Here is a 25111-nt window from a genome sequence, read left to right on the forward strand (position 1 = left end):
CTTTTCTTAATTTCTTTCAAAAGAATGAAGCTGGATTCCTGCCTCAAACTGTATACAAAAATTAACTCAAATGTATCAGAGATCTAAACGCAAAAGCTAAACTATACAACTCTTACAAGAATACATAGGGGAAAAGCTTCATGACATTGGATTTGGCAATGATTTCTCAGATATGACACTAAAAACACAAGCAACAGAAGAAGAAATAAATATATTGCCCTTCATCAAAATTAAAAACTTGTTCATCAAAGTACACTGTTGAGAGTTTAAAAAGACAGCCTACAGAATCTGACAGTGGTCTAGTATCAGAACATGGTCAAGCATCATTTAATGACGGGGGTACATTCTGAGAAATATGTCATTAGGCAGTTTCATTGTGTGAACATCATAGAGTGTACTTACACAGACTTAGATGGTATAGCCTACTATACACCTGGGCTATATACAAGGGGTCTTCGAAAAGTTCATGGAAAGATTCATATATCTTTTAGTTCTAGTTTTCCACTAACTTTTCGAAATGCCCTTGTATAAGCTATTGCTCTGACCACCTTCATATATGCAGTCCATTGTTGAATGATAATTCATTGTAAAGTGCATGACTGTATATAGAGAACTCTTACTACTTAAGAACAAAAAGACAAACAACCCAGTTAAAAACCGGGCCAAGGACTTGAGCAGACGTTTCTCCAAAGATACACCATCAACCAAAAAAAAAAAAAGCTCATGAAAAGATGCTCAACACTTAGTCATTAGGGCAATGCAAGTTAAAACCACAGTGAGATATCACAATACACTTATGCAAATGACTAAAATTTTTAAATGCTGACAACACAAAATGATTGCAAAGATGCAGAGAAACTGATAATTCAGTGATCGCTAGTGAAAATGTAAAATGATACCACCACTCTGGAAAATAGTAATTGCATTCCTGGGCATCTATCCCAGAGGAATAAAAAAGTATGTTCACACAAAAACCTATACATGAATGTTTTTAGCAGCTTTATTTGTAATAGCCAAAAACTGAAAACAACCCAGATATCTGTCAACAGGTGAATATTTAAACTGTGGTAACCCCTACCATGAAATGCCACTCTGCAATAAAAAGAAGCAAGCTATTGATACAGCAACAACCTGAATTAATCTCCAGAGAATTATACTGAGCAAAAAAATGCCAATACTAAAAATTACATACTGTATAATTCCATTTATATAATACTTTTGAAACAACTAAATTAGGGAAATGGAGAATTGATTAATAGTTAGTTGCCTGAGGTCAAGAGGGAGTGTGAGCAGGAGGGAAGTGGGAGTGGCTGTAAAAGAGCAACATGAGGGATCCTTGTGGCGAAGGAAATGTTCTGTATGTTGACCATATCAAGTTGTGATGTGCTATAGTTTTGCAAGATGTTACTATTGGAGGAAAATGAGTAAAGGATACAGGGGATCTTTTTGTATTATTTCATACAATTGCAAGTGGATCTATAATTAACTCAAAAAAGTTTTAAAAAAAAAGACTCGGGAGTATGCATTTGTTCCCTGGGTTATATGTCCTTCTAGACTGGGTTTTTCCTCCATTTTGCCTGATTTATTCCTTTTCTATTTCTTGCTTCAGTGCCTTGCATAATTGTCACGCCCTGTTTTTCCTCATGCTCTGTCCAGACCTTCTCTTATTCCCACCTTATCTGGAACTAATTTATCTTTTTCCCCTTGAGCTGTAGATACTACCTTTTGATCCACTATTCTGTAGAGGGAAGTTCTCTGGGCTAAATGCAGACCTTGCTGGAGGACCTAGGTTCTGGTCTTTCTCTGTAATCCCATTAAATGTCCTAGACCACAGCGCATTCCACCCCTCTAAGGTATAGCCAGTTATTCCTCCAGTGTAACATAGTGCTCGGGAAGGGTGTAAGCCCTTGAAGCCCTTCCTCACTCTGCTGAAGTTCCGCCATGCTCCAAGTAGGAGTTTCCACTCGTGGGACTTCCCTGATTTGTCTCAGGGGTGTCTTCTCAGCCCATTAATCTACTTATAACTAAATTGAAGGCTTTAATGAACAAAATGCAATAACCTTACATCCCGTTTCTATTTCTGAGAAGTAGAGTTAGGGGTAGAAGTAGGAGACTTGATGGACCATCCCACTCCGGAATCTAGTGTTTCTTTCTCTGACTGCTTTTTCAAAATATTTGGCTTAAATTTGTACCCTTTCTTGTTTGGTTGCTGCTGCTAATTTTTTGTACGAGTCTTGTTGTTCTTTTTGTTGTTTTGTTAAAGAATTGAAGAAGAAAGAATCTGTAAGTCTGCCTCACTCATTACCTTTAATGGAATTCTCACCTGTTAATTTTAAAATTAGGAAAAGCAAGTGTTTTTCACGTATTTCAAATATTCAGCAAGAGCTCAAAGACTTTCTTGCTTTTAATTCTCACAGTGCTGCTTCATTAGAAAATACCTAGAGATCACATTTTGAAGTAACATTTATTTCACTATTCTAAGCTCCCTTTTAGGCCTAATCTAAGATTTTGTTTACTGCTGAAGTCCACCTTGATTATTTTAGCCCTTACTGTTTTTCTCCTGCTTGAGCAAAAATGATTATAGAATAATATTATGCAAAATAACAGACAGAAGGAATGGCTACGTGTGTCTTTTTCCACCTTTTCTCTCTTTCTCTCTCTCTCTCTCTCTTTTTTTTTTTTTTTTTTCCCCCTACAAGAATCATTTCTGGATATTGTCCTAAGAGTTCTAGTCTATAGTTTCCATTTTTGTTCTTATTTATAATTACTTGAAATTATGGTGTAATTTTTTTTTTACAGGAACCAACAGTGAAAGAACCTGAAATTAACACAACCCTTCAGATGCATTTCTTTGGAAAAAGAGGAGAAAGAAAACTTCATTATAAAGAATTTCGAAGGTAAATGCAAACATTTATATTCATTTAGGGAAATTTTATGGGTAAGAAATGAAGAAATTGAATGTATTTATCTCCCAGAACTGCATACCATAAAAGTGAATATTATCTGTGGATATACAGTATATAGTATATCCCTTTGGTAGCACAGAAGATCACTTAGTGTGCTCTGTATTAAATGTTGGTAACAGGTGGTCAGGAGAGACTTTCTGGATGAACTGGTACCTAAGCTGAATCCTAACAGGCAAAGGGGGTTTGGGCAAGGAGGCATTTGAGAGAAAGAGAGCAGCAGGAGCAAAGACATATGAAGGTGCTTCAAAAAGTTCATGAAAAAATAGAATTTAAAGGTAATATGAATCTTTACATGAACTTTTTAAAGTACCATCACAGAGGCATGAAAATGTGTGGTTTATAAAGGGACTTATAAGCTGTTGAGAATAGATAGAGTAGTAAGCAAAGGCAATGAGAGTGGAGTTTGAGGAAGGATGTACTTAACTGTAGTAGGTTTTGTATGCCATAAGGTAGAGCTTACTGAATTAACTCAGTGATGGGAGGCCCTGAAGAATGATACATGAAGGATACTTCGTCAGATGTGCCCGTCACTCTGGCAACAGAGTAAAGGTTTTATGAGAGAGAAAACCGTTCGAATACTCCAGAACTATCTTCCTTCTTAATCTTTATTCTTTCTGTTTTTATTTATAATTAATATTCTATCCCCTCACATGAAAAGTCTGAGGTTGCTCTGAGAATTAAAGAAGATAATATATGTTTAAGTAGACAGAGCATGACACTTGGTAAACATTAAGGATATGTGCCAGACCCGTGTCAACTGAAATTATTTTCAAAGGCTCTCCCAGCTTGTTTCCCAGCTAGCAGAGCTGTCTCCTTAGAGAGTTCTCTCTCTCACTGGCTATCCCTGGCTTCTCTCTCTCTGCACTTTACCAGCTGTCTCCCTCAAGATATCTTCTTCAGCATGGCGTATCTTCGGTCTCTCCTAAGAGGCTCCCCAGTTCAACACCTAAAGCAAAAAATTCAAAGCTAAAATAAAAGTATAGCATTCTCATTGTCTTTTTTCCCAACAACTGACTCTTTACAATTCAGAGAGAAGGACTTTTTAAGTCAGAGAATCCAATTTAGAATAGAAAACTGGGGCTGGTGAGTTTGCTCAATTGGGAGTGGAGAGCATGGTGTTAGTAACACTGAGGTCATGGGATTGGATCCCCATATGGCCAGCTATCAAAACAAAAACAGAAAAAATAAAACTGGACACCATTTTTATTTTTATCACAGATGGCAAAGTTATTTCCAACTTTATTGTCAATTTTTCTGATTTGAAAATTCAGTAGTGTTTCATAATCGCTTAAGACAAGATATTGAGAACTTGTATAAATTTTATGAAGGATCCGTAGTACTGATAAAGTATTGTGAAAGTTTGCCTGTAATATAATTATACCTACAAGAAACCTAAAGTTATTATAAAGCAGTAATTAATATATATGTAGCAAAAGACATTGATGTCAAATTTAACTACTATATAGCTCCAGATTTTGTTCCATGCATTATTAATTATAGAAATTTAAATTCTTTATTCACACAAAAGAAATTATAAGTTGCTAGAACAAAACATTCCTTAGTAAATGTGGATTTTACACTAAGAAAAAATCATTTATTTAAAAATGTTTTGCACTCCAGTAAAAAAATAATTTTAAGTCTCTAAGTCAAATTTTACATTATAAAATATTGAGGTTTTTATCTAAATCTCTGGCCCTGGCAAAATTTACCCCCATAAAAGGAGATGAGAACACCATCTCACCATCTATTTTTCTACCCTAAATTATGATTAGATGTTTTGATGTTTTTCATTGTGATGAAAGCAGCAAGTAATTTAAATTGTGAAAATTCAGTTTTTTATCAGCGTATTTATAGTTCAGGGGGAAAATGCTCAAGCTGCTCAGACAGCTGCTGATGGTACTTACCACGGACTGACTGATAATGTATAGAATGTTCAATACCAGATAGGTGCTATAAGGAACAGCCTGTGAAATTTTTCATTGGACTTACTGTAATTGTAAAGGATGTAATTCTCTTTATTATACAGTGTCTTTTTTGTGAGAAGCCATGGGAAGGTTTTGTTTCTGACCTTAAAATGAGAAGTAAATGTCCTACTCTTATGCAGAATCAGAGATCCTTAGACAAAAATTCTCAGAAATATTTTAAGTTTATTGTCATTCCTCAGAATAGTTTAACTGAAGTAATATAGACAGACAGGTAGTACTTCTTAATATCTCAGTTAGGAAAAACATGCATATTTGCAAAATTGGTAAGAATTATCAACCCAGTGCTAATCTAAACCTAGCGATTACTAAATAGATAAAATAATGTGTGCAAAGTCATGAGAATACATGGCAAATTCAGAAACTAGAAGTTATTCATTATGGCTTAAGCATAAATTTAAAGGGGGAATTAGCAAGGGAGGAGGGTGGAGAGGTAGATAGGCAAAATCATGAAGGCTTCTTCTGCTGTGATGAGAACAGCAGAGAGCCAGCGAAGGTTTCTGAGCAGGAGGAGAAGGTGGTCATGAGATTTGACAGGTTACCTGAGGAGATCAATAAGAAAGGCAGAGACCTGTAGAGGCTGTTGCATTACTACAGGAGAGATGACGGTGATTGGACTCAGGCAGTGGCAGTGGGGACAGAGGGAAGTGGAAGGATCCAAGGGATTATTTATGAGAAGGGAATTAACAGTATCTGGTGACTGATTGGATGAAAAGATTGAGAGACAGAAATCAAAGATCATGCCCCACTTCTGACTGGAGTCAGTGAATGGCGTGATGCCTGTTTCCTGAGCAAGAGAACACAGTAAGAACAAGTTCAGGAAGGAAAATGATGAGTGTAGTTTAAACACCGTCAGTGAGAGCAGAAGTCAGACTGCAGTGGGCTGAGGACAGAGTGAGGGGTGAGTGGTGAAAGAAATACAGGGAACTCTCAAGAAGATTAACTGCAAAAAAAGGGAGAGAGAGAATAGGAGGGGAATGTGAGAAAGTCTGTCCCCACATATTTAAACAATGATGTAAGGAAGAAAAGACCAAAACTGCAGGAGTGAACGGGAATGACCAGAGGAGCAGAGAGCTGGTAGGTAAGTTAGCCATCGTGTCAGGAAGGAGAACGGGGGGTTGGGGGGAGCGTGGGTGTGGTGCTGTTCTGTTTTTAGAGTGATAGCAAGAAAATGAGAGAATTTACCAAGAAATAATTTTTAGTTTCTCTGTGAGTAGGGGCAAAGTTATCTGCTAAGGACAAACACAACGCTATTGGGATAAGTTTCTAGACGGTGAAAAGGGGTTGAAATAGCCACCATGTAAAATCAAAAAAACACACTTCTAGGCTTGCAGAAGGATAACTGGAGGGGTGAAGGACCCATGTGAAATGTGTAAAACATGAGTTTATGTAAGTACCGCTGTGTGTAGTTAGTGTATGGTTTTCTTCAAGCCGCACTTGAAGAAGGCTTTCAGCAGCCCAGGGAGCTGAGGATGTGCTGGAAAGTGGTGGAAGCATTTAAGAGTGGAGTCTGGCCTTGAGTGGAGTCTGGCCTTGAGTGGAGTCTGGCCTTGAGTGGGGACGAAAAATGAAAAGATAATTACGTGACATCCTCAGTATCATCACAGTATATTGTAAGTACTAGTGAATACGTTTTTCTAAGTATTTTACACCTTAAAGGTGAGAGAGGTACTCTTCCCTTTGTAAAACTGGAACTTGATGAGATTAAGGGACTTGGAGGACTTGGTCCAGGGTCATATACCTTAGAAACTGAAGTGGTTCGATTCAGACCCAGGTTTGTCTTGAAAGGTTTAAGCAATCACAAGGTTTCTGAAAGAGTTAGTCCCACAGTTCTCTGGTAAGTGGTGGGTGCATTATTGAATGGGTTTTCAAGGAAGTAGTATTAGGAGTTTCCGGTCAAGATGGCAGAATAGACAGTCCCCAGCATCACTCTCTCCCACAAATTAACCAATTTACAACTATAAAAAAGCAACGACAGCCAAGCTGGGACCCCTAGAATTCAGGGGAAGAGAAAGAAAGACCTCTGGAGTGTATGAAGTCAGGAGAAGCCACGATGAGAGAAAGAAGGGACTGCTCCCACCACTTCGAATCCCAGCCACTTCCAAGCTGCAGCTACTGAGCCCACAGAGCAGGAACTGGCGGAGCCGCAGCTGTGCCCTTCAGATGAAGTTGCATGGAGGCAGAAGGGGAGAAAAAGGCCTTGGTGGCCCCCAGGACAGCAAGACCACTAATAGGGTTCCCATAGACCCACAAAGGAGCAAGGAGCCACAACTGAAAAAAAGGAGCCACTCAGAGGCCAATGAGTCATTGTAAGGGACCGGCTCACAGCCTGTCCCATGGGAAGTGTTTGCAGCACGGGCAGTGGGGGAGACGGGTCCACTGGGGAAATACTGGGGCACAGCAAGGACAGCTGATCTGTACCCCAGTCAGCGTAGGACCACTCAGAGGAGACTGGTCAGGAATATAGAATTGCAGGGGGTGCAGTCTGATGAAAAGACTCAGGCCCAGACCAGAGTTTCAACACAACCCAGGTGCCCCAGATTCCTAGAGCCAGAAGTACCTATAAAGTCAACCATTAAGACCTGAGCTGCACAAAAAGCCTTTCCTAGAGAATCAGCAACAAAGCAGCAATTTAGCTCAACCACAGAGCTCAAGTACTGGTCCCCCCAGGAAGTTCCCCCATTTTAGAAGTAAGCAAAGGACAACAAATTAGTTCCAGCACAGAGTTTAAGTAGTAAGAACAGCAAGTAATCTAACACAGAACTAAAAGAAAAAACAAAGTACCCAGAACCAGAGAAAAAATTTGTTATTAACTAGTAAAGATCTCATTTCACCAAAGAACACCTGTAACACCTAGAAGGACCAGAAATCCCCTGGGCTACCAAGCCAGAAAGTGGGGAGGGCACAGGGCCTCAGCCATGCCCCCCAACACCCACAACCAGTCCTGAGGGTGGGAGCCAAGGGCCTCGGCTACATACCCCCAACGTGTACAACCAGCCCAGTGATGACCACTGAGCCGCTGCAGGAAGCACCCTGGGCTCTCCCAAGCTGGGGCAGTGGGGGGCCGAGGGCCTTGACCATGCCCCCAACACCCACAGCCAGCCCAGCAACGACCACCAAGCCACAGCAAGAAGGGCCCCAGGTTCCTGAGCTGGGATGGTGGGGGGTGAGGGCTTTTGCAACACACTCCCTGACATCTGCATCCAGCCTGGCAATGACCAAGCCTCCACTGAAAGCCCCCCAGTGTCCCCTGTGGGAATGAGGGGGTGCCACAGGCCTCAATCCTGCCCCTCCTCCTTCCTTCTTCTTCACATTTCCTTCTCCTTTTCCCTCTCCCCCTCCCTCCCACCTGCTCTGCAACATCAAAGAATGTAAAAAAATAATATTAATTTAAAAAATTTTTTTTCAAATAAAGATCTTTAGGAAACTGAATGAGATATAAGAGAACACAGACAATTCAATAAAATCAGAAAGAAAAAAAAAGGAAGTAATACTAGGCACTAGGCCAGCTGAACAGAGGGACAGACATATTAAATAGGTAGTACCATGTGTCAAGAGAAACTCATCAGTTAATGAGGGAGCACATGGATAAAAATTAATTAATAGTTTGGTTTTTTTGTTTGGTTTGTGTTTTACTTTTACAACTAACCAAAAGATCTTCCGTATCGCTTAGCCATTTAAGTAAAAACTGAAGTATAATTTTAAATTCTGTCTCCTAGAGTTTTGATGTTTTTTCATTGTTATAAAAGCAGCAAGTAATTTAAATTGTGAAAATTCATTTATTCATCAGTATATTTATAGTTCAGGAGGGAAAATGCTCAGTGCTCAGGCAGCTGCTGATGGTGCTTTCCACTGGGTTTCAGTGCCTCTTTGTTTTGTTGGGTTTTTCTTGTCTCTTTTTCCCTCTTCTCTTCTATTTTGTTTGGAGCCTTTCTTCTTCTGCATTTATTTTCCCTTCTTTTAAACTCTACCAATTAACCTTAAAAATAGTGATGAGAAACAGTCCTTGAGTTTATTTCTTGTATGGTACATTTGACCTCATATGTTATTCCAGTAAGTTTTTAAAACTGAAAATAATCCTGTGACTTAAATAAGGAAAATGGTTAAAGAGAAGAAAATTGGTCTCATCAGGAAAAATTCTTATCAAGAAAAATTAGAAGGCTGTTAATACTGATGTACTTTTTAGGACTGGGATTGTTAAGAGTTCTGCAAAATTATTAGTTGACGATACTCTGAGTTTCATGAAGCCTTTTTATAAATTCAGAATTGTCTGTATGCAGTGGGGTGCTGGGAAATGTGTTTAACAATCATCTCTCTCAGGAAAAACAGCCTTGATTTGTAGCATTTACCAATTAGTAGAATAAATACTCTACCAAGCTAATGTTAATAAGCTCCCTGACATGAAGTAGAGATGGGAAGATGTGCACAGTATAGACTCCTACTAGCTCCAGTACACCACTGCCTAAAAAATCCCAGATAAGGAAACACCGATTTTTTTTCCCATTGTTTCTAATCAATCCACTAATTTATCAACTATTTAATTTGTTCAGAATGTGTCCAGAGGCCTTATCTCCTATAAGTTCTTCAATACATATATGTATATCCAAATTATGTCCCAGATTTTCATGTCATAACAAGATACATAATTTTAGACTTACGGAAAATAACAAATGCTGACAAGGATGTGGAGAAAAGGGAACTCTCATAAATTGATGGTGGGAATATAAATTAACGCAACTATTATGAAAAACGATATGGAGATTTCTTAAAAATCTGAAAATAGAAGTACCTTATGACCTGTAAGTCCCACTACTGGGTATACTTCAAAAAGTTATGAAAAGCTTTGTATTATCTTTCAATTCTATTTTTCTGTGAATTTTTCGAAGTACCCTCGTATATCCAAAGGAAATGAAATCAGTATGTCAATGAGGTGTCTGTCTGCACTCCCATGTTCATTACAGCACTGTTCACAATAGCCAAGAGATAGAAGCAACTTAAATGTCCATCAGCGGATAAACAAATTTTTTAAATGTGGTATAAGAGGGTACTTGAAAAAGTTTGTGGAAAAATAGAACTGAAAGATAACATGAATCCTTCCATGAAGTTTTTGGAGACCCCTCATATATACACAATGGAATGAATACTCTTTAGCTATTTTAAAAATGAAATCCTGTCATTTGAAGCAACATGGATGGAACTGGAGACCATCATGATGAATGAAGTAGGTGAGGCACTGAAAGACAAATACCGCATGATTTCCCTCGTGGAATCTTTTAAAAAAAAAAAAGGTAAAATAATGGTTACCATGGTTACCAGAGGCTTGGGAGGGGAGAGCAAGAGGTGGATTAAACAGGTACAAAGTTACGGGTAGATAGAAAGAACAAGTTCTGGTGTTCTACGTTGACTATAGCTAATAATATTATATTGTATATTTCTAAACAGCTAGAAAAGAGGATCTTGAACATAATCACCACAAAAAAAGATAAATGTTTAAGTGATAAATATACTATCTACCCTAAGTGGATCATTGTACAATATATGCATGTATTGAAACAACACACTGGGTCCCACAAATAAGTATAATTAATTTTTTTATTTTACAAAAAGATATGCTAAGAAAAAATTTTAGACTTAAAGATAAATGATTATATCATAAAATGTACTGGTGTTTTTCAAAAGTAGTATGATTAGTTAAGGTGAAAGTAGCTTAAACCAGACAATGTATAGTTTAACAGCAATTAAGTTTATAATATTTCAGTCACAGATGGAGCCTGAAGAAAAAGGAAAGAACAAGTTAGTAATGTTTTTCTATTATATTTTCTATTTCCCTAATTCATTGTACTCTCATTTGCAAGTAAAGCATTCTTTTTTTTTTTGTGACTGTTAAGGGGATCTCAACCCTTGGCTTGGTGTCGCCCACACCACACTCAGCCAGTGAGCCCACCGGCCATCCCTATATAGGATCCAAACCTGCGGCCTCGGCACTCCCAGCACCGCACTCTCCCGAGTGAGCCACGGGGCCGGCCCAGTAAAGCATTCTTTTAACAATCCTAATAATCAGTTGAATGTCATGCCAGCAAAAAGTACAATAAAACTCAAACAAAAGGCAAAGTATATTAGTAAAATATTTTGTTAATCTATCAGTTCAAACTTGAAATGCTTCAAGTTTTAGACAAAATTCTGTTTTGACCCAGAAAAAAAAATGGTAAATCTGTGTATCCAATACATTCATAAAAAATTTGTAGTTGCAATAGACTCTTACCTACCACATAGGTAGAAGCCTAGGATCAAACTCTCTTCCTTCATGCTTTTTTCTTTTGGGGGAGGGTGTTACCAACTGAGGCCTAAAGCAACTATTTTTTTAACTGTGGCAATTTTTTTTGCAGAGAACTGGAATATACCTCTTTTTTCACCCATATATATTTCCATTTATATTGTGATACGACAGAGAGTACAGATCTTTTAACATGAGGGAAAGTGAATAGACAGATCTGCCACGTATTAAAACTCACAGAGATCGTAATACTTGTCATATGATTTAGGTTATAAATAAATCAAGTGCATTTCTTAGTTCTTGTTCAAAGAAAATGTATTTTAATCTGATATCCTTTCAACTTGTACCTTTCCCAGGAAGCTTTGATGACAGTTAGATCAAAGTGCCATGTTGTTTTTATAAGAAAGGAATGAGTCATATATAAATGTTATTGTCCAAAGATTATAAATATTTTTAGGTAGATCTAAGCTTTTAATGCAAAGCCATTGATTACATTTATCAACTTTGGTATCTGAAAAATATTAGGAAACATTAATTATGATTGATGTTCTAAAAGCAGTGTCCCACCTAATTTTTAAATTTCTTGATTATTAATAATTTTTTATATTGGAAGAAAATTGTTTTCTATGGAATTTTATTTTCTATATATGTTTCAAAGCAACATTTTACATAATTTTTTAAGTCTTTAAGTTTATCAAAATGTAGGTTGCCAGGTATTTGCACAAACAAATTTAGCATAGGGAATCACAGATTAAAGCAAGCAGTGGACTTAACTTTTCTGCATCCTACCCTTCCCCATAACCCTTTCCACAGCACTAATGCCTTATTCTGCTCATCATATCAAGAGGCCAACCACGCGGTAGGTAATAGAGAAGGTACTTTGCAATCGCAGCCTAGTCGACCTAGAACACCAGGACTTATTCCTACGGTACTAAGGTTGAATGCCACTAATTACTTATATCAATTTTGTATTTTAACATTTAGATTTATGGAAAATTTACAAACGGAGATTCAAGAAATGGAATTCCTTCAGTTTTCTAAAGGTTTGAATTTCATGAGAAAAGAAGATTTTGCAGAGTGGCTACTTTTTTTCACTAACACTGAAAATAAAGATATTTATTGGAAAAACGTGAGGGAGAAGTTGTCAGCAGGAGAGGTTGGTGTGCCTTTCATTATGCATGTGGTAAAGATGAACTAAGAAGTCCAACATATTTATGTAATTAAATAATTTCTAAATTAACCAAGATTATGCTACTCTGGTATAAAAGCAAGTTGAGGAATGCTGTTCACAGCCTATTTTCCTATGAATGAATTACTGCCTAAGACAGAATCGGTATAGCAACCATGCGCTTAACATTTCCAGTCAAGTCAGAAACAAGACAGGACTGCACTATCACCATTATTATGTAATATTATTCTGGAAATCTTAGCTAGTGCAACTTAACAAGATAAAAGAAGTGTATAAAATTTGAAAGATGGTAACAGTTGTCTTTGTTTGCATATGATATGATTGTATGCCTAGAGAACCCAAAAGAATCCAGTTGAAAAACCTTTAGAAACCATGAGAATTCAATAAAGTGCCTGTTACAGTGCTAATATATTAGAAGTAGTAGCTGTCCTGTGTATAAATTACAAATTAGAAAAGGTAATAGTTTGCGTGTTTCTGCATATGTGAGATGCGTGAAGTGATAACTGCCAAACTATGAATAATGATTAATGTACAGTAGTGAGATTGCAAGTGATTTTAACTTTCTTCCTTTATACCATTACCAGAAAAATTCTTGGAATGGGCAGGTATTTGTACATAACTTTGTTTGTTTGTTTTGTCAGCTGGCCAGTATGGGGATCCAGACCCTTGACCTTGGTATTATAACACCATGCTCTAACCAACTGAGCTGGCCAGCCCTATTTTTATATAACTTTTAAAAAAAAAACTATTTCTATTGTGAGAAAAAGATGAAATATAATAGAAGATCCCATTTATAATGGCAACAGAAATATATAATAATTAGAAATAGATTTGACAGAAATTATATGAAGAAAACTTTACAACCTTGATAGATATAAAAGAAAACTTATCTAATTATAGAGACATCCTTATTATTGAATAAGAAGTCTTAGTATTATAGATACAGCAGTTCTCTTTTTATTTAATCTGTAAATGTAATGGTTATTGAGAATAGCACAGGTTGGCTGCAGTTACAAATTAACCCTGAAATCGCTATGGCTAACACAACATAGGTTCCTTTCTCAGTTATGCTTCATTTCCATTGTAGACTGGTAGGAGGCTTTGCCCACACAGTTGCTCAGGGATTCAGACTCTCTAAGGCCATGCCATCTTGGAGCTCCATCATCTGGAAGAAATGCCATCCACACAGGCTGTGGCAGGAAAAGAAAGGAATCACATTCCAGCAATTAAATGTTTTGGTCTGGAAACATCACATGACATTTGGCTATTGGCCAAATCACATAACCTCACCTAAATGCAAGTAGGCAAAGAAGGGTCGTCTTTCGTATGTGCAGGAATCATAACAGAAGCAGATACTGGTGAGCACTAATGGATTTCAGTAAAAATAGTACTGGATTCTCAGGAGCAAACTAGACAAGCCATAAAAGTTTATATGAAAAGAATGCCAAGGTATGTAAATGTATTATCAATCCTTAGTAACTAAAACAGTTTGTTACTGACAATGAATTTGACAGATCAGTTGAACAGAATATAAAGTCCAGAAGTAGACTGAAATACACATGGAAATTTAGTATACTCGTATGTAAAGCAGTATTTCAAATTAGTTGGGTAATATAAGAATTATTAGTACATGCCATTAGGATTATTCACTGGCCATCTGAGGGAGGAAATATACATAAATCTCTACCTTACTTATTACTCTCAAAATAAATTCCAGATGGATCAAAAAATTAGAAGAAAATGAAACTGAAAAAATATGGAAGAAAATTTGGAAACAGTGTATCTGTTTGAGTGTGGTATATATATCTTTCTAAGCAAAACTCAGAAGCTTTTAAGGAAAAACTGATAAAGTTACTACCTAAAAATTAAAATTCTGTTGCCTCCCCTCATCTCCCCCAAAATTATAATCAAAGTCAAAAGAAAAAATTGACACAATGGAGGAGAAGAGGGGATATTGTCATCACACGTAATAGAACAATTTTCTTAATTTATTATGGGATCTTAAAAAATCAATAAGTATCAAAGAACTTTGCAGGGTCTGAGATTTTTCCCTGTTACATATATACAAGGGTACTTCAAAAAGACTGTGGAAAAGTAGAATTAAGAGATATTACAATGTAAATCTTTCCATGAACTTTTGAAGTACACCCATAATAGGATCTGCAAAATCAACGCATTAATAACTGTGAAGTGTCTGAGATTTTATCCATTTCTAGGTTAGCCTACAGAATTTCATGGATGCTTGCAGAAGATACAAGACTGTTAGGTCAGAGACAAAGAACATTGTTTTTCATAGCAGAGCAACAGCACGAGCATCATGTTTGTGTCCATTCCCCCTTGCCTCCCTAGTTCTATGGGGTGATGCTGAGAGGCCCAGGTGGATGCTGCCCGCACAGTGGATTCAAGTCACAGTTGAAGGAGGTCATCTTAATGAACCGAAGTCTTTTATGATGGGCAGTAAGCAAGGCTTCCTCACCTTTGCTGCAGAGGGAAGTGTTGTATTCATTATACTGGACAGTAAGCAAAGCTGTCCTCTGCTACCAAGGAAGACCTGTTTGTGTTCAGTGCTGTCAAACATAGCCTGGATCAAAAAGGCAGTTGGTGCCTCTGTTTGAAAGGTGTACGGTAGTGTGAGACCCATGGAGAATTGCCCTCTGCAGTAAGAAGTCATCCATCAACCCATTAGAAATCTGGCAAAGGACATAAAGAGGACACAAGAAGAGAAATCCACAAATGACTAATAACATGTGAAAAGTGCTTAACTTCATCCACAACTAAAGACATTCAAATGAAACATTTTCTACCTATCAGAAAAGCAAATGTCAAAAGGTTGCACCCATTACCTGCTTTGAGCTCATGATGGCAAGAAATGGCCACTCTCTTATTTGTGCTGACAAATACATGTCCTGTTAAGAGAATAAAGCAAGGTGCAGAAATGTGTGAAGAAGATATTTCCACTGTGTAGAACAAGGAGATGTGTATGTGTGGGCACACACTTATATGAGTAGAATATTTCTGGAAGTATACACAGGATTGTTAACAGTGCTTTACTTCTAGGCAGGAAAACTTCAAGTATCTGTCTGTTTGAATTTTTTTACCATATGCATATATTACATCTTTAAAGACTTAAATTTTAAAAAATAAAATCCTACTTAAATTTAGAAAAGCTGAAAACAGTGAAACTTGAATAAAACTACACATAAACAGCATGATCCTGAAGGTCCCTACAAACAGAAACTTTTTCAGGCAAGGAAGAATTTATTTTCAAATTAAGATTTTTCATCTTTGTTCATGTTTTAATGAAAAACTAGTTTTTTGGGGGGGGGGGCGGCCCCATGGCTCACTCGGGAGAGTGCATCACTGGTAGCGCTGAGGCCTTGGGTACGGATCCTATATAGGGATGGCCAGTACGTTCACTGGCTGAGCGTGGTGCAGACCACACCGTGCCAAGGGTTGTGATCCCCTTACCGGTAAAAAAAAAAAAAAAAAAAAAAAATTGTTCTTTTAACTTTTTGTTTTGTTTTTAAGTACATAGGTTTTGAAGTCAGATGGACCAAGGTTCAAATCCTGATTATTGCCCTTAGTAGATCTTGGGCAAATTACTTAACCCCTGAAGGGTTACTTACCTGAGGTTTAGAGAGGCCAAGATCATATACAGAGTAAATGGCAGAACTGGAATTTCAGCATAGGTCCATCTAACTCCAAAACCCAGTCTTATGTCCACTGACAGAACTAAGTGGAAAGAAAGGCTCACCCGTTAGTTCATTTGGTTAGAGTGTGGTGCTGATAACCCCAAGGTCAAGGGTTCAGATCACCTTACTGGCAGCTGCCAAAACCAAAAAAAAAAAAAAAAAAAAGCTAAGCAGAAGTGGACCACTTAACAATGGTCTCCTCAGGCTGATGTAACAAAATACCACAGATTGGGCAGCTTAAACAACAGAAATTTATTTTCTCACAGTTCTGGAGGCTGGAAATCCAAGATCAAGGTGTGGGTAGGGCCAGTTTCTGCTGAGACCTCTCTCCTCAGCTTGCACACAGCACCTTCTCACTGTGTCCTCACAGGGCCATTTCTTTATGTACACACACACACACACACACACACACACACACACACACACACACACATACACACACACACACGGAGGGTGAGAATAAATGAGCTCTGATGTCTCTTCCTCTTATAATTACATCAGTCTTAGATTAGGACCCCACCCTTATGACCTCATTTAACCTTCATTACCTCGTATAGGTCCTACCTCCAATACAGTCACATTGGGTTTTAGGGCTTCAGCATAAGAATTTTGAGGGGACACAGTTCAGTCCATAACACAGGGCCACCCCTAGGTTTGCCTGGCACAACTCTGAGAGACCTCATTTATGCAGTGTACAGTGTGCACAGCCATACGTAGTGGCCCTGCTAGTTATTCTCCTGTGGCTCCTCTTAATGTCTAAAACCTATAATTCCGTTATTCTGTGTCTCTAACTTTCTAATAGACTTTTTTAGAGAAGTCTAAATTCATAAGCTTTATGATAGGAAAGAACATTCACAGTTATAGTTATAAGATTAGTTAATGCATTTATAAAATTCTAATAAAAACTTTATTTTATTAGAGCATTAGTTTGGATGAGTTCAAGTCTTTTTGCCATTTTACAACTCACTTGGAAGACTTCGCTATCGCCATGCAAATGTTTAGTTTAGCTCATCGTCCTGTCAGACTGGGTAAGTTATATGAATCATTTAATTTTTATCATCTATAAACAGTTTCATTCTGTTCTTCAACTAGATGATACCAGTCAAGGAGCCAGTTATCGGTGAAATAATTGATTAGCCTTTTCTTTCAATGTGCTTACTCTGGATTTACAGCACCAGCACTCCAATTTAAGTTACTTTATCTGATTTTATTTTCTTATTCTCCTAAAAAGAAAAAGGCAGTATTTAAATATATGTGTTTAAAGCATTGATTAAATTAAAATAACTTATCTTGACAGCTACTGTTATGACATTTCTCAACCAAACTTGATTCGAACGCATTCTTGATGGTCATTTTTGTTTTTGTTTTACTCCCAAATAATAAAAATTTAGATTTGTTTTTACTTCTCAAAAATGAAAATTTAGATTAATTCAGACTGTATCATATAATTGAGTTGTTTATGTGTTTTGGGGTCTTTTTTAGCGGAGTTTAAGAGAGCTGTGAGAGTAGCCACAGGACAGGAGCTCTCCAACAATCTTTTGGACGCTGTCTTCAAGATCTTTGATTTGGACGGTGATGAGTGTCTCAGTCACGAAGAGTTTCTTGGGGTGTTAAAAAACAGGATGCATCGAGGTCTATGGGTAACAGATTTTGAATTTTTAAATAACTGCATGTTTACATGTAATGAACTGAATGTTATGAAACGTAGAATTTGGGCAAATGTACAGTCTTAAATGGAGTTTTAATCATTCATAAAGAGATTATAAGCTATAATTACAGCACTGAAATATCTTTTACAGATGGAATTTTTCTTCATCATTTTTCTTTGCTTTTTAAATAAAATCTGAATCTAATCAGTAATCACTATTTAGAAATCACAGTCTAGAATTTGGGCTCTGCATTTGGACACACCTAGGCTCGAATCCCAGCTCTCCCATTTACTAACTGTTCAGTCTGGCAAAGCAGCTTAATTTTTCTGAGCTTCAGATTCCTCATCTGTATAATGAGGAAATTCACAGAAACTGCCAGAAAGAATTATTGTGAGAATTCACGTGAAGTAAATGTTAGCTATTAGTCTTATACACTCAAACTCACATATTGGTCTGTAGTTATCTAACAAATCAAATTCAGAATTTGTTTAGGTTAGAATCTTCTAGAAGCACTCTCATGAAAAAGTCTGCAAGGGGTAAACTAGGGTCCAAAGAGAATCTACATGGTAGGTAGGTACTTAGGCTGGAAGAAAGGAAGGCAGGATAACAGAGAAAAAATATATTGTGTTTATGAAGACAAAGTTACTTGTTTACAGCTTAGGGAAGCAAATTCAGTTTTCTGCAACAAACATAACTTGTAGAAAATCAATAAATATGATTTTCATTAGCAAACATGTTTTACAAGGTTTGTACTCATCCAATACTCCTTAGTTAGATTCCTGGAAATTAAATCAGTCTTTGCAGTTAATACTTTAATGTACCTGACTTCCAGCAATGCTGTGTTCCTTTGATCACAAGGATCCAAATATTTTGTAACTTTCTTCATTTTGTTGAGAGGAGTAATAACTACACAGTATTTTAATTCACTAAGCACTTACGTGAAGTAGATTTCTTCTTCATAAAGCTTCTCACCAATATATTGTGACCTATGGTTTTTCTTTTTAATTTTAGGCAAGTTTAAATCTAAGTTCTAGGCTACAATTTTTTTTCTTTTTTTAATTGAAACAATTGATATTGTACATATCTGCGGGGTACAGCATTGAATATCAATAACTGTGCAATACGTGATGCTCAAATTAGGATAATTATTATATTCAACCTTACACATTATAATCATTTTTTATGGCCCTTTACCACTTTCTCACTAATCTCCCCCCCCCCTTTCTTTTCCACCTCTGGTGGCCTCAGGAAAAAAGAGTTCAATGAATTATTGAACTTTTGGAAGTTCAATGAATTATCGTATCTTTCTTCCTTTCTTTCTTTTTTTATTTACTGTTTTATAAATTTTTTTTAGTTCCCACTTATGAGTGAGGACATGCAGTATTTCTCTTTCTGTGCCTGTCTTATTTCATTTAACGTAATTTTCTCCAAGCTCATCCATGTTGCTGCAAATAGCAGAATTTCATTCTTTATTATGGCACAGTAGTATTCCATTGTGTATGTGTACCACATTTTCTTTATCCAGTCATCTGTCAGTGGACATTTAGGTTGGTTCCAATTCTTGGCTATAGCAGAGCTGTGATAAACATAGTAGTGCAGAGATCCCTTCCACCTGGTGATTTCCATTCCTTTGGGTATATACTCAGCAGTAAGATTGCTGGATTGTATGACAGTTCTATCTGTAGTTGTTTGAGAACCTCCATCCTGTTTTCGATAATGGCCACACTAATTTACAGTCCCACCAACAGTGTTGGAGGGGTCCTCTTTCCCCACATCCTCACAAGCATTTATTATTCTCCATCTTTTTGAAGTGAGAGGGTCTCTCAGTATAGTTTTGATTTGCGTTTCCCTGACGCTTAGTGATGTTTAGCACTTTTTCATGTGTCTGTTGGCCATTTGTATATATTCCTTTGAGAAATGCCTTTTCAGCTCCTTTGCCCATTTTTTAATCAGGTTACTTGTTTTTTTACTGTTAAGTTGTTTGACTTCTTTACATATTCTGGATATTAATCCCTTGTCAGATGCATAGTTTGGAACTATCTTCTCCCACTCTGTAGGTGGTCTTTTCAATTTGTTAATTGTTTCTTTTGCTGTGCAGAAGCTCTTTAGTTTGATATAATCCCATTCATTTCTTTTTTGTTGTTGTTGCCTGTGTTTTGGGGGTCTTATTCATAAAGTCTGCCTAGTCCTGCTTCCTGAAGTGCTTCCCCTATGTTTTAAGAGTTTTATAGTTTCAGATCTTATATTTTAAGTCTGTAATCCATTGTGAGTTGATTTTGGTACATGGTGAGAGGTATGGGGCTAGTTTCATTCTTCATGTGGATGTCCAGTTTTTGCAGCACCATTTATTGAAGAGGTAGTCTTTTCCCCAATGTACGTTCTTACTGCCTTTTTCAAAGATCAGTTGGCTGTAAGTATGTGGGTTGATTTCTGGGTTCTCTGTTCTGTTCCATTGGTCCAAGTATCTGTTTTTATGCCAGTATAATTCTGTTTTCATTACTATAGTTTTGTAGTATAATTTATAGTCAGGTAGTGTTATGCCTCCAGCTTCATTTCTTTTGCTCAGTATTGCTTTGGCTATTCAGGGTCTCTGGTTGTCCATATAAATGTTAGGATTGCTTTTTCTATTTCTGTGAAGAATATCAGTGGTATTTTGATGTGATTGCATTGAATCCGTAGATTGCTTTGGATAGTATGGACATTGACAGAATGTTAATTCTCCCAATCCAAGAGCATGGAATGTCTTTCCATCTTTTTGATCCTCTTTTTTTTTTTTTTTAATACTTTTTTTTCTTTTTATTTGAAATTTTTATTTATTATTAGCATATTCATTCTTACAAATTGTGATATTGCTTTACACCCTTTGCCCAACCTGTCACTTCCCAAACCCCCTCGCTCCCTCCCCCCCATCTCTAGTATCCTTAGGTTTGTTCTCTCCTTCTGAAAGTTCAGTGTGTTGTTGTGGTCTTTTCTTCTTTCCTTCATTTCTTCCTTGATCCTCTTTAATTTATTTCAGGAGTGATTTACAGTTCACATTACAGAGATCTTTCACTTCCTTGGTTAAGTTGATTCCTAGGGGTTTTTTTGTTTGTTTTTTGGTGACTGTTGTAAATGGGCTTTGCTTTCTTGATTTCTTTTTCTACTAGTTTGTTATTGGAGTATAAAACTACTGATTTTTGCATGTTGGTTTTGTATCTTGCAACTTTACTGAAATCATTTGTCTCTCTAAGTGTTTTTTTGGTAGAGTCTAAGTTTTTCTATATGTAGAATCATATCATCTGCAAACAGGGACAGTTTAACTTCATCTTTCCCAATCTGGATACCCTTTATTTCTTTCTCTTGCCTGATTGCTCTGGCTAGCACGTCCAATACTATGTTAAATAAGAATGGTGAGACTGGGAGTCCTTGTCTTTTTCCTTTTCCCTTTCAGGATGATATTGCTGGTGGGTTTGTCATATATGACTTTTGTTGTATTGATATACTTTCCTTCTATACCTAATTTGCTGAGTCTTTATCATGAAAGGATGTCAAATGATATCCCTTGAATTTTTGTCAAATGCTTTTCTGCATCTATTGAGATAATCTTGTAGTTTTTGTTCTTCATTTTGTTGATGTGATGTGTCACATTTATTGACTTGCGTATATTGAACCATCCTTGCATCCCTGGGACGAATCCCACTTGATCATGGTGTATAATTTTTTGATATGCTGCTGTATTCTGTTTGCTAGTATTTTGTTGAGGATTTTTGTATTTATGTTCATCAGAGATATTGGCCTGTAGTTTTCTTTTTTTGTTGTATCCTTTGGTTTTGGTATCAGGGTGATGCTGGCCTTATAGAATGAGTTTGGGAGAAAGGCCTCTGTTTCCATTTTGGGGAGTAGTTTGAAGAGAATTGGTATTAATTCCTCTTTAAAGGTTTGGTAGAATTCAGCAGTACAGCCATCCAGTCCTGGGCTTTTCTTTGTTAGGAGACTGCTGATTACTGCTACAATCTTGTTGCTTGTTATTGATCAGTTCAGGTTTTCTATTTCTTCTTGGTTCGGTCTTGGTAGTTTGTATGTGTCCAGAAATTTATCCATTTCCTCCTGGTTTTCCAATTTGTTGGCATATAGTTGTTTATAATAGTCTCTAATGATTCTTTGTATTTCTGTGGTATCAGTTCTCATGTCTTTTTCGTTTCTGATTTTTGTTATTTGAGTCTTATCTCTTCTTTTTTTAGTTAGCCTAGCTGATGGCTTGTCTATTTTGTTTATCTTTTCAAAAAATGAACTTTTTGTTTTATTGCTCTTTTGTCTTGTTTTTGGGGTCTCTATTTCATTTAGTTCTGCTCTGATCTTAGTTATTTCTTTCCATCTACTAATTTGGGGCTTGGATTGTTCTTGTTTTTCTTTCTAGTTCTTTTTTTGGCAGTTGGCCAGTACAGGGATCCAAACACGTGACCTTGGTGTTATAAGGTTGTGTTCTAACCAGCCGAGCTTACTGACCAGCCCTTTTTTTCCCCCCAAGACTATAATTTTTATTCCACATAGCTAAATAAAGGTCACCAGGAAAAGGGAAACATTATAAAATAATTAAATTTTAAAACCAGTATATGAAAGAAGATGGCCTAGAGTCTTCATTATCTTCTTAGGGAAGAAACTCCATTAATGCATACTTAGTCTGTCAATGTTCATTACTTACCCTAAGGATAGTCTCACATCACATTCACTTTTTATCTTTTACCCTTATTTGCAGCTCTGTTGCAATGATTTTTTATAGCATAATTTCCCCTCAACTACTTTTTGTAAAAGGCTAAAGATTTATGCGATCTGAAGAGAAACCAGAGTATAACTACTTTTTGGAAGAGTGTGGGAAGGAAATAAACAGTAACATAAAGTACACATGAAATTTTGTTTAACCTTGGTGAAAATGATCCCTTAATTTTTACTTTTGGTTAACAGGTACCACAGCATCAAACTGTACAAGAATACTGGAAATGTGTGAAAAAAGAAAGCATTAAAGGAGTAAAAGAAGCCTGGAAACAAGCTGGAAGAAGTCTTTTTTAGAAAAAAGATAATAAGGCAATTATATTGCTCCAAATGTGAGAATTTGTGATTTTTTAAAGTACTAGTCGTTTATCTTCTTAAGTCTTCATTGATTTCCTTGTAATATAAAGGTGCCTTGTACTTGCTTTCTGATTCAAAAATTTCTTAATAAGTTTTCATTAAACAACTTAGTAGAAAGAAAAGAAAGTATTCTTTTACAAAAACAGATACCAGATTCTGTCAGAAGACCTAGATATGAAGTAATATTTTGTACTTTGGTGAGAAGCAAAGCCTAGTTATTCAATGATTTCTTAGACACAATAGCATGATATGCTTTCTGGAAGGATAAGCAAGTCCTTTTGGAAAAAAACTACTTGATACACAAGGCCAATATCAATTTCAGAAGTCCTGCTGTTCCTAACAGGGTAAATGAAGTTTAAAACTTATGTCAGATTTTTCTTATCTGTATCTTATGTCTCATAAGTTTCTTGTATATTTTATTTGTTAGCTTAGCTGTATATTTGTTGTCTTAAAAATAACATGTAAATTTCAATATCCTATCTAGAAGCAGAATAAAGTATTCATATAGATACAAAAAATACTGAGGTACTTTTTATTTTACATGTTTTTTTAAAACTACATTGCCAACCTCAGTTTATGTTCTTAAAAACTCATGTAGTCGGGATAATTTTGATCAGGGTCTCATGGGATATGTTGGGTTATTGGAAATATTTTAAATGGCACTAGAAGTTAATTTGCATTAAAGTAAATATAGTATTATAAAATGGCATTTAAAAAACATGTAAAATAAAAATTATTTTTTAAACGTGCTTATCAAATAAGAAAATTGCAAATATTTAAAACCAGTTCTCCCCAGAGAACCGGCTGATTCCAAGGCTGTGGTAGGGAAAGTGCAACATGAGCCTGTGGAACATCTTGTGCCTGAAGGAAAGGAAGGGTTCACAGAATGATGGTGAGTCAAGAGGACAGAGCCAGCTGAAGGGGCTCCCCAGCCAAATATGGTACAGTTTGCACGTCTAAATAATTAATGTCTGTGACGGATTGTAGCCTATTCAATAAAATAAGAATCCATGAGCTTACACTGAAAATTAATTAGCTGATTGATTAATGAAGCAAGAGAAATCTCTCCCTTACAGTTGTTAAAGGACAAGGCCTTGAAATACATTAATCTGCTAAATTGGAAAATTCTTCTTTACAGTTTAATGTTTGAGATGGACAAGTGGCTAAAGCTAATGTCCAATTATCACAAAAATACTTATTCTGCTGCTGATTAAAAAACGAAATTTGCTCTAACTCATTTTCTTATAAATAGTTGTTTATAAAGTAATTTTTTATCTATCATAAAACCACCAACAGATGAATGAACTAAAAAATGTGGTATATATACACAGTGGAATACTACTCAGCCATAAAAAAAGAATGAAACCATGTCATTCATCGCAACATGGATAAGCCTGAATGACATCATGTTAAGTGAAATAAGTCAGGCACAGAAAGATAAATACCATATGTTCTTACTCATATGTGGGAGCTAAAAGAGTGAGTTCATTGAAGTAGAGTAGAATTGTGGTTAGTAGAGGCTGGGAAGGGGAGGGGGAAGAGAGGTAGGGAGAGATTGGTTAACAGATACAGAATTACAGCTATGAAGGAAGAATAAGTTCGAGTATTCTGTAGTAGTGCTACATGTCTGTAATTAACAATAATTTATTATATATTTTCAAATGGCTAGAAGAGAGGAGTTCAAATGTACTCATCACAAATAAGTGATAAATGTTTGAGGTGATGGATATACTAATTAACCTGACTTGAGCAGCACATAGTATACATATGTGTCAAAATGTTCCTCCGTACCCAATAAATATGTACAATTATGTGTCAATTAAAAAATAAAATTTTTAGGGCCAGCCCATGGCTCACTTGGGAGAGTGTGGTGCTGATAACACCAAGGCCACAGGTTCGGATCCCTATATAAGGATGGCCAGTTAGCTCACTTGGGAGAGTGTGGTGCTGACAACACCAAGTCAAGGATTAAGATCCCCTTACCGGTCATCTTTAAAAAATAAAATAAAATTTTTAAAAAAGACAAATAAGTGAAAAGACAGTCTGTGTTCATGGATTGGAAGATTTAATATTGTCAAGAGGTCAATATTACCCGAAGCAATCTAACAGATTTAATGCAATCCCTATCAAAATCCCAGTCACATTTTTTGCAGAAATAAAAAAACCCATCCTAAAATTCATGTGGAATCTCAAGAGACCTTGAATAGCTACAACAGTCTTGAAAAAGAACAAAGTTTGGGCTGGCCGTTTAGC

General features: G+C 36.5%; 1 protein-coding gene across 1 annotated transcript in view; it reads left to right on the plus strand.

Moving 5' to 3' along the window:
- The window catches only part of MICU2 (mitochondrial calcium uptake 2), a 120978-nt gene extending 97088 nt beyond the window's left edge, over nucleotides 1–23890 (plus strand). Inside the window, exons 8-12 of the mRNA XM_063102763.1 lie at nucleotides 2800–2897; nucleotides 12207–12378; nucleotides 17023–17131; nucleotides 17586–17743; nucleotides 22694–23890. Coding sequence (XP_062958833.1) covers nucleotides 2800–2897; nucleotides 12207–12378; nucleotides 17023–17131; nucleotides 17586–17743; nucleotides 22694–22798 — 642 coding nt within the window. The 3' untranslated portion in view covers nucleotides 22799–23890. The remainder of the gene's footprint in view (nucleotides 1–2799; nucleotides 2898–12206; nucleotides 12379–17022; nucleotides 17132–17585; nucleotides 17744–22693) is intronic.
- Nucleotides 23891–25111: the final 1221 nt, after the last annotated feature.

This window comes from Cynocephalus volans, chromosome 7 (assembly GCF_027409185.1).
Source record: "Cynocephalus volans isolate mCynVol1 chromosome 7, mCynVol1.pri, whole genome shotgun sequence".
NCBI classification, from domain to species: Eukaryota; Metazoa; Chordata; class Mammalia; order Dermoptera; family Cynocephalidae; genus Cynocephalus; species Cynocephalus volans.